The sequence below is a fragment of the Symphodus melops genome, assembly GCF_947650265.1.
Source record: "Symphodus melops genome assembly, chromosome: 17".
NCBI classification, from domain to species: Eukaryota; Metazoa; Chordata; class Actinopteri; order Labriformes; family Labridae; genus Symphodus; species Symphodus melops.
Genome location: NC_136707.1, coordinates 43,143 through 53,168, shown reverse-complemented (window position 1 = coordinate 53,168; position 10,026 = coordinate 43,143). Strand labels below are relative to the sequence as shown.

The 10,026-nt window shown below is 48.6% G+C and overlaps 2 protein-coding genes across 2 annotated transcripts in view; one reads left to right on the top strand and one right to left on the bottom strand.

Annotated features, from left to right (window-relative positions):
* Positions 1-814, top strand: part of mei1 (meiotic double-stranded break formation protein 1) — a gene marked incomplete at its 3' end in the record, with an annotated part of 16,760 nt that extends 15,946 nt beyond the window's left edge. Inside the window, exon 19 of the mRNA XM_079365407.1 lies at positions 726-814. Coding sequence (XP_079221533.1) covers positions 726-814 — 89 coding nt within the window. The remainder of the gene's footprint in view (positions 1-725) is intronic.
* Positions 815-1,744: 930 nt separating this feature from the next.
* Positions 1,745-9,545, bottom strand: LOC306837663 (myosin-10-like; the record flags this gene model as incomplete). The annotated part of the gene is made up of 4 exons (XM_079365406.1): positions 9,275-9,545; positions 7,125-7,502; positions 1,906-2,062; positions 1,745-1,752 (listed from the first exon to the last, which is right to left on the bottom strand). The coding sequence occupies exons 2-4, from the start codon at positions 7,467-7,469 to the stop codon at positions 1,745-1,747; spliced, it is 510 nt and encodes a 169-aa protein (XP_079221532.1). The 5' UTR covers positions 7,470-7,502; positions 9,275-9,545.
* Between the last annotated feature and the right edge of the window lie 481 nt (positions 9,546-10,026).

Genomic DNA, 10,026 nt, shown 5'->3' with positions numbered 1-10,026 from the left:
AAGCTAACAATACTGCAGCAACATGACCAAGAGGAAACCTCCAGTGTTTAAACAGGAAGCTGCTGCTGAAGTCTAACATCCTGCAGTACCCAGAGTGTCCACTAGAGGCTGGCTGCAGCAGCACAGGAAGTCACATACACACCCATTCAAACAGCCTGTTTTTACAGCAGACATGAACATGTTTACAGCCTGCTTCAAAAAACCAAATAGGTGTGATTAGCTGCAGCTCTCAGCCTGTCGTTAGCTTGACTCAAAGTTAGCCTGAGACAGCATTTCCAGCACGGAGACCGCCATCCACGGGACTCCAGCGCCCCCTGCAGGGACACACGGGGGACTCCAGCGCCCCCTGCAGGGACACACGGGGGACTCCAGCGCCCCCTGCAGGGACACACGGGGGACTCCAGCGCCCCCTGCAGGAACACACTGGGGACTCCAGCGCCCCCTGCAGGAACACACTGGGGACTCCAGCGCCCCCTGCAGGAACACACGGGGGACTCCAGCGCCCCCTGCAGGAACACACGGGGGACTCCAGGTCCTGATCTTTGGCATGTGGTCAGGGCTGGTTGAGGGGTAAAATAAGAGGGGACAGAGAGAGGCTGAATGACGGTGACAGCAGATATATGGACTCGTCCTTCCGTGTTTTCTGAGGTAACCACAGTCATGTAAACCTGGTAACCCGGTGAGAACGCCGCCTGAACAAGCGTTCTGACTGGATGATGACTCAGCTCGGGGAATTCAGCACAGCATGGTGCGGAAAGCCGGGGACAGCGATGACCTCATTCCACAGGCCGCTGAGCCCCCGCCCCCTTTGTGAGGGACAGCAAAGAATGAAGCGAGCTCCGAGCCGAGGGGGGAAAAAAAGGGGGTCAGAGAGAGAAGAATGGTGTGGCACAAGAGAGGTGTCCCATATCAGGACAAATACTTTGAATAGTGATACAAGTTTGTGAGGAATGTGTGTGTGTGTGTGTGTGTGTGTGTGTGTGTGTGTGGAGGAGTTTCAAATTAAGCTATATTTAGTGTATGCAACATATGGAAAATGTCCATAAAGGAGAGGAGTGAGTCAGTGAGGGGTGAGGATCCTCATGTAAGGTCTTAAGAGGCCGTGCAGACTGAGAACACGCCAAAGCCTCGTTTCCACCGCCAGTTTGACAGGCGACCATCTCCTCACTGGATAGCGATAGCATGGTTAGCGTGACTCAAGTCTAACAGCGTGATACAGAGAACAAAGGGAACCAATGGAGGCCATGCAGCACCTCCTGGACCTCTGAGACACACACACACACACACACACACACACACACACACACACACACACAGTCTGGAGTTCTTCACAATAAGACTAGCAGCAGTGTATTCATAATCTATGAGCAGGACGTGTGGGAAAGAGCCACAGGTTGGACTCGAACCAGGGCCGCCTGCTTCTAGGACTTTAACCTCTTTACACGTGAACCGAGCACTCGAGCTGTGTTCAGCTCCTTCATGCTGAAAAGAAACAAAGCTTTGTTGAGATAATCGTCTCATTATTGATAAACCAACATTTCAAGAGAAAAACATATTATCATCATGAACTGTTACGTCCTAAAAACCTGCCAGATATTCCTTCTCCTAATCGGCGCCACTCGGCCAGAATGGCTTGATGTCACATCCTCTCTGACCTTGTGAACTTTCACACACTTTGCACGCTTTCTTCACACACTAATCTCCTGGAATATGCAGCTGAAAGCCCGAGCTGCCTGCAACTGAGCTAAACTCCTGTGTGGAGCGACCGAAACTCAAAAACACAGAAACAACCATCAATGTCAGACAGAGAGAGACAGAGTGTGTGTGTGTGTGTGTGTGTGTGTGTGTGTGTGTGGTCGGCCATGATGAGCTCTCAGTCAGGGTGAAGCTGAACATGAGTCGTACCTTGCAGCATGCAGCGGTATGCAGACTCAGAGATGGCGTAGATGTGCGGCGGCATCTCGTGCCTCTTCTTGCCTCTGTACATCTCGATGATGTTCTCTGAATAAATGGGCAGGTTCTTGTAGGGGTTGATGACCACGCAGAACAGGCCCGAGTACGTCTGTAAATCAAGCACAGGAGAAGACAAACATGGGACATGAAGTCAGAGAGCTGGATTTCATGTCTGATCTTGAACTGATTCTGCACTGTCCGATAATGCAGCTTCAAAAATAAAAGTCAAATCACACAGAATAGACATCTCAAATATAAACAGCTTCTCTTTTTTTTAGGTGTTTTCAGGAAGACGGTCTCAGGTGGATTGTTGGAGCAGGCGAGACCAGCTGGGGACTGAGACAGACACTCTGTCGTCTGGACACTCGTGCACACATGCTGGATGAAGGATAATAAGCAGTCTGGACTTTGTGGCAGGAGGCTGCAGGGGGGACCAGAAGGAGCCGGCTCCCTGCTGGTTTTAGAGTCACGGTGACAGACGTGTTTGTTTGCTTTGCCTCCTTCAGGGACCAAACATGGCCGCTCCACTGTGACGCTCCGTTTGACAGGAAACACTTTCAAAGCTCAGAGCAAAATCTGAAAATGTTTTTAATCGGAGCTGAAATCCTTTCAGGAAGTCGTGTTGGCTCTGCAGGGATCTGGACTTATTAAAGCTTCCAAATGGATCCTGGAGTCGTCACGTCTTTAGCAGCCAGCACGGCACGCTCTGAGGTAACGAACGCATGACTTCCCTTGCTTTTGAATATTTGAAGAGCTTTTCATTGTATCAGCCCCCCCTCTCACTGCGGCTGCACCGACACAGCCCAGAAACATAAAGGGGCTGTGTTCTGCTCCTATCACAGCATCAAACACTGTGACACCTGCTTCATAATGAAAACTACATCCAGGGTTGAAGAGGCTCCTGAGTGACTCAGCAGAGTGGACCCCCCCCCCCCCCCCCGTAGACGTTATGTAACAGCTGTCACGCTGCAGCTGAGGACAGACAGAGGAGCTGGTGGTGAGAGAGAGAGCAGAGCAACGATCCAGCTGACGGAGCTCCCTCAGGTCTGATCCAGCTCAGACACAGAGCTGAAGACAGTGAACCGAGTGCTCGGCCTTCCTGTCAATTAACCCCCAACTGACGGGCCGAGCGAGAGAGAGAGAGAGGCTGAAATCTAACTCTCTCTCTTTTTTTGAACAAGCTAATAAATAATAAATCTGAAAAGTGGAGCTGCTAGAAATAGCGAGTCTGTTCTGTTGTCTTTGGTTCTCCAGCTGCAGCAGAGACACCTGGACTGTCCCAGGAGGCTGCAGCATCACGTCTCCGTAGGAAGGAGATATCTGATTAGCCAACGTATCTACTTTATAAATATGAAGTCTTTAAATTATGCAGAACAAACCCCCCGCCTCCATTTTCAGTGACGGGTCAGCTGCCAGAACACTTATATAAAAATATATTGTGACATCAAACATTTATCTTTTTTAATTTTCTGCATGTCGCCGGTTCTTTTTTCTGTTGATAAGTTACTGTGGTCACTTTGATAACCTGCTGATGTAACAGTTCACCAGTTTGGGATCAATAAAGTGCATCTGTCTGCCATCCGTCCGTCCATCCATCTGTCTGCCATCCGTCCGTCCATCCATCTGTCTGCCATCCGTCCATCCGTCCGTCCATCCATCTGTCTGCCATCCGTCCGTCCATCCATCTGTCTGCCATCCGTCCATCCATCCGTCCATCCATCTGTCTGCCATCCGTCCGTCCATCCATCCGTCCATTCACTCGTTTTTCAGAAGCAGTTTTCTGAGTCTCCTCTTTAATGGAGCTGACACCGTGTCACCACTTTTATTCATAGTTTAAGTTAGAGCTCCAACATTGAACCAGAACTCTCTGCATGCTGGTTTGTTGCTTGACAGTTCCTGCAGGATCATCGAAGCATCAAGAACATTCACTGCTCCTGTTTCCAGCGAGCTGAGCTCACTGGACGCGGCGTGCCAAGCCGACGCGTCGAGGCCCGGTCCAGGCAGCAGAAGGTGATATTTCCACTGTGAAATCAGATCCAGGGGTGGAGATCCTGTGGCCTAGTAACAGCTGAGAAACACACAGGCGACAGCAGACACAACAGCCGAGCCCATCTGCCACCTCTGATCAGTCAGCCAGCGGCAGGCCTGCCTACGTGGAGCGGCCCCTGCAAAGGCTGGGGGGGGGGGGGAACCTTGAATGTACCCTTGACAGTGTTTCTGCAGTGATTTCATAACAATGCTATTGATTAGTTCAGACCGGCCTTTTGTAATCCGATCCCTGCAGTTACATGGATGCTTTTCATTGACAGTGAAAGCAGCAGGAAGACGTTCAGTAACCCAACGTGGCGCTCGTCGGACGCTGGCATGAGATGCGTGCACGCTAAGATTGTAAAGTTGTTCAATACTTCGACACGTGTCTGAGCAAAGACCTCTCCAGCCAGAATATTCTTACATACATCTAGACTTTGAATCCCAGTAAAAAAAAAAGTAAAGCTGAAAAGTGTGAGACTACAATGATGACGTTAGGATGGAAGAATTAAAGAGTGTACAGTCCAGGATCAGTGAGGCGGTGCAGACAGGACGGACGCTGAGCAGCAGAGCTGGAGTGGGCGTCAGGAGACAGACAGACGGACGATCTCTCTGCTGTGGAAGAATGCTGAGGCTTTCTGACAGCTGAGGCTTATCAAACGACACAAAGGCCCGCTTGTAGCCCCGCCGCTGTGGCGAGTGTGTAACACTGTGGTCAGCCTGTGCGTCAGCGGATAGAAAACTGCTGAAGTGTCTCACCGGCTTCACACCGACGAAGACAGGTCAGCATGTGGTGGACACTGTAGCTTCAGTGTTTAGCCAGCTCTGCATGTGGTAGACACTGTAGCTTCAGTGTTTAGCCAGCTCTGCATCTGGTGGGCACTGTAGCTTCAGTGTTTAGCCAGCTCTGCATGTGGTGGACACTGTAGCTTCAGTGTTTAGCCAGCTCTGCATGTAGAGACACTGTAGCTTCAGTGTTTAGCCAGCTCTGCATGTGGTGGACACTGTAGCTTCAGTGTTTAGCCAGCTCTGCATGTGGTGGACACTGTAGCTTCAGTGTTTAGCCAGCTCTGCATGTAGAGACACTGTAGCTTCAGTGTTTAGCCAGCTCTGCATGTAGAGACACTGTAGCTTCAGTGTTTAGCCAGCTCTGCATGTGGTGGACACTGTAGCTTCAGTGTTTAGCCAGCTCTGCATGTGGTGGACACTGTAGCTTCAGTGTTTAGCCAGCTCTGCATGTGGTGGACACTGTAGCTTCAGTGTTTAGCCAGCTCTGCATGTGGTGGACACTGTAGCTTCAGTGTTTAGCCAGCTCTGCATGTGGTGGACACTGTAGCTTCAGTGTTTAGCCAGCTCTGCATGGGTCTGTAAAGCTTTCTGCGTTCTAACCTCTCTCCATGTTTCATCTCCAACATTGATCCTAGTTTGAGCAGCTTTCTGCTGCTGGAGCTTATTAGAAACATGCAGAGGCTTTTTAGCTCGGGTACAATCACTTCTATCTGAAGCAGTTCCACTGCCCGCTTCCATCGCTGCAACACCTGTTCACCTGATAACTGCTCTCATATCTGACAAACCCAGGGGCGTCCAAAACGGCCTTCAAAGCCCCGCCTACCTTCTCTGGTCCAATCAGATCCAGAGCATTCAGGAGCAGAATCTAAAGTTAGAAGGAGGACATACTGGCTGCTGCAGGTTTCCTTCATGTCTGATCACTGATTGGTCGTTTAAATGAAAAAGCAGTCAGGCCTCATGTTCCTATCAGATCTATGCTGGTCTCCCCACAAACCTCAGAAGCAGCTCAGCCTGAGGGAGGTTTTATATTATGTCTGCAGTGTTGCGCTGAGCTCTGGGGGGGAAAGTCAATACGCTGGAAAAGGTTTTGGGGGTTTCTTCTTCTGCAGGAAAATTCTCTCCCTGATAGGAAACCAACACAGTCAAGCACATGTTTCCAATTTCTCCTGGCCAAGGGCTGATTTAACAAGCGCTGAAGCCAATTCTGAACCACACACAGAAAAAACATAGAAACCATGACACTGTGGTATGAGAGGGAAAACAAAGAGGAAGCCGAGAACTGAAGCTCTGCTCAGTCACTTAACTGAAACACCAACCTCTGCCTTCAAGATGGAAGTAACGTGAAGACTGAACACAAAAAACATAAAAACGTCTGAAAGTCGGCGGCGACGTGTGAATTTGTGCAACAGTTCCCGCTGCAGTCCCTGAACCACGGTCTCTCAGGTGAATAAAAACAACCCACTTTCTATTCCTGGAAACCGTGTCACCAAATGGGTCAAGATCACAAGCAGAACATCGCAGAGGAGATCCATCAGTGCTGAAAGGGGAAAATGGGGACGCAGAGCATGCAGATATAGAAGCTGTGATTCATTCATACATGATACATGCTTCTAGAACATTATCCAGGTCAACAGAACCGTGCAATAAGAAGAGTCCATCTAACGCTGTGCTGCTTTTCACTGCATTACTGAGCAAAGATTTCTGACCTCTTCAGCACAACAGGGTTTCATACTTTTATTCCATTTCACAAGTTTCTCTGAATGCACAACAACGATCTTCACTCTGTGCCTTCGTTGGATAGGGCCGTGGACAGAGGACAGAGTCAGGAGAAGGACAGGTCAGACCTGAACTCGGACAGGGCCACAAAAGAGAGAGAGAGAGAGGGAGAGAGAGGGAGAGAGAGAGAGAGAGAGAGTAGGACAAACAAACTGAACCCAGGGCTGTTTATGTGAGAGAGGGGGGAGCTAACAATCTGTAACCTCAGGCACTAAGAGGAGAAGATCCAGAGGGGGTAAAAAAGTCTGGCAATGGTTAAAAGCCAAGCGAGAGCTGTCACTCAAACTGTGTGCAAATATGTGAGCGCGGGGTCAGGATTCAGTCAGAGGAGTTCAATGCCAGCTCAGCGTGTGAGGAGATACTGAACGTATCAGCTCTTCTTTTTACATTAGAGTGCCAAAATCAGAGGACCAAAGAGTAGTGTGCATCCAAGCAGAAATCCTGTCCGTCATTATGTGATTATAACATCTGGGAGTGAAATTCAATCTACAGCCGAGAGAGCGGAGGGATCTGTGAGTTTCAGAGTTAATCATTCCCCAGCTTGGAGAGAAAACATTAAAAGGGTCCATGTCACTTACGTATATGAGTCCCGAGTAGTATCTGTCCTTCAGGTTGTGCAGCACAGACGCCTCATTCAGGCAGGTGAGCTCGGCCATGTCCTCCACCTTGCTGAACTTGGGCGGGTTCATCTTCTGGATGTCGTCCTTGTTGATCAGCGCCTTCTTGCCGTTCTCTGCCAGCTCGACCTGCACCTCGTCGCCGCGCTCCTCCCGGATGCTGGCTGCCTCGAAGCCATGGCGCTCCGAGGGGACCCACACCAGCTTTTTGGCCGTCCAGTCGGCCTGCGTGGCTGGGTTGTAAACGACGGCCCGGTCCACAAACAGGTACCGCTCCGGGTCCTCTTGCCCACTCCGATGAGACATCTTACCTGGGGTTTACCAGAGCAACGTGGCCACCTGGATCACACACGAGAGAAGTGACATGCATGAGACAAAATGTCCAAAAGACGATTCTCTCTGTCCACAACAGAGTCTGGTTCTGTCGGACCTGTCGGCCTCCTCGATGCAACATGCTGGCTCATTTGTTAATAAGTGATCAGGTTCTGTAAATCATAGCTCAGCACATATTGACTCGACTTGAAGGTCCCTTTTTGTGTCTCTTAAAGTCTCAGTATTTATTACTGCAGGAATAACGGCTTTAAAATCAATCAGACTCATCTCTGGGATACAAAGCATGAAAGGAAACAAATCACCTGCACTCAAATTACGGATACCAATCAATCAATCAAAAGTTATTGTATAGTGCCAATTCATAACAAAAACAGCAGGGCTGTGTCCAGAGGCGTAGCCAGGGTTGGCGTGCTCCCCGCTTAATTCTTACTGGCCTCCCAAGGTGTCACTCCAAAATCATGAAACCATGATTTGCCTACTAGTTAGAGGCGGGACTTAAATTGTAAACATAGTAAATCTATTTGATAAGACAGGTGCAAAGTAATGAAGTGAGGCCATACACATTTGCAACTTTCAATATGACAATAAATGAAGTGTGATTGGATTTTTAGGTACTTTAAAGGTGACTTTAGATATTTATTATCATCCAGACAGAAGAGTACATTTAAATTAAATTCTGCCACCCCACATTAAGTCAGGCCACCCCAGCAGAGAAAGTCTAGACACGCCCCTGCACAACAGAACAATTCAAATAGATGTATAGCTACAAAGTGCTATGACAGAACCCCCCATGTGGCCTTATATTATCTAAAGCCCTAAATGTCTCCAACATTTCATGACTTACTTTGAATCTAATTGCTGCATGAAGAATGAAGCAGATTAATCCCTGGGGTACAATGCATGAATGGAAACAGTCACAGTGAGGAGGGGGTGTGTGACGGAGCATGTCCTACACTGAACTGGAACATAAATGAATAGTTGTAGATTAAGGTGATAGTCTCTGCAGTGATAATGCGCATACTGCGTAGTTTGAGCAGATCGAACAGATACGTCATGAAAGGCACAAATAAAAGGATCTGTCCTGTTTCTACTCTAAATCTTCAGTTTATCCACTTTAACTGCAGCTACACATAAAGTCCTCAACCTGCTCCTGTTAAAACAGAGCAGACACGATGACTGCGCGTTGGCACAGCGAGCTGCTAAATCCTCCTGAACCTGCGCAGGTACACAGGGGGACACCATATGTGACAGAGTCTGTCCTCTATACTATACTTATTTATATTATACGTGTCGATGTGCGATTTATAATTATCTTATGTAGCTACAGTGGACGTAGCCGCGAAATGATAAGTAACGTCGTAACCATGGTAACGCCAGCTTAAAGTTCCAGTTACATGAAAAGAGCCGTTATATGCTAAAACTTTAGCTTCAAGGCCAATAAATGAAACCCTAAAGTAGTTATGATGAATTAACTTCAACACATGAAGCTATCGTGACATAACGAGACCGATATAACTTCTGTTATTATCTGAGAAAGGCCGGGTTAAGTAACAGCGACGATTAACATCTAATAAATAGACTCTGTCATGTAGTGACGCATACTGAGGAGGTTAGACAGCAATAAAGATGGTCAAAATGTGGATTTAAGGGAATATAAAAGGCCAGCAAACCGCTAAAGTATGACAAGTTTCCAGCGCGAGCTCCATCCTCCATCTATTACAGCCGAGCCCACGCGCGCTCTCATCACTGTCCCTGCCTCGCGCTGATATTCAATTTACCTGCAGGTGTGTAGCGTTATCCAGCGAGGCAGTAAAGTCAGATCCTGTTCACCAGCACACAGTCCGGTATCCGTCCCTGTCTGTATGCGACCAGCAGTAGCAGCTCCGCTCAGTGGAGACGCAGGCATGTGGTCTGGTCTTTGGTATGCACCGCAGCAGGCTCAGCGCTGCCTCCACACTTTGGGGCCCCTCCTAAAGAGAGCACACTTGACCGCTGCTGCTGCTGCTCCAGTCCCGCCTACACTGCGCTCACATAGAGTGACCATGCAGAGCAGTCCCACACACACACACACACACACACACACACACACAGTTCAGAGAATTTCACAGGATGTCAAACTGTGATGGGGAATCTATTCTCTTGATTTCTATGCCTTGCACCACCCACCAGAGCAGCGTGGAGACATTTGGCTCCCACTCTGCAGGTCTTTCCCTCTCAGTCATTGGCTGGAGGAAACCAGCCCCTCATTCGTAAACAGAGGTGCACCGATTGAGCAGAACAATGGCCATGTCGATTCCAATATTTGAACCAATAATCGATGTATCGATAGGTATTGTGTACTCACAATTTCCTCTCGTTTGATCATATAATCAAGTCAGAGTTTAGTCCAGCAGGTGAACTATAGATGGCAGCATCACATTGATATAACCCGATGATAACCATCAGCTCATGACGTCACATGCTGACAGAATCCTCGTCTCTTCTTCTGAGGTCTTCAATGTGGCTCTTCATCATGTCTTTATGAAATATT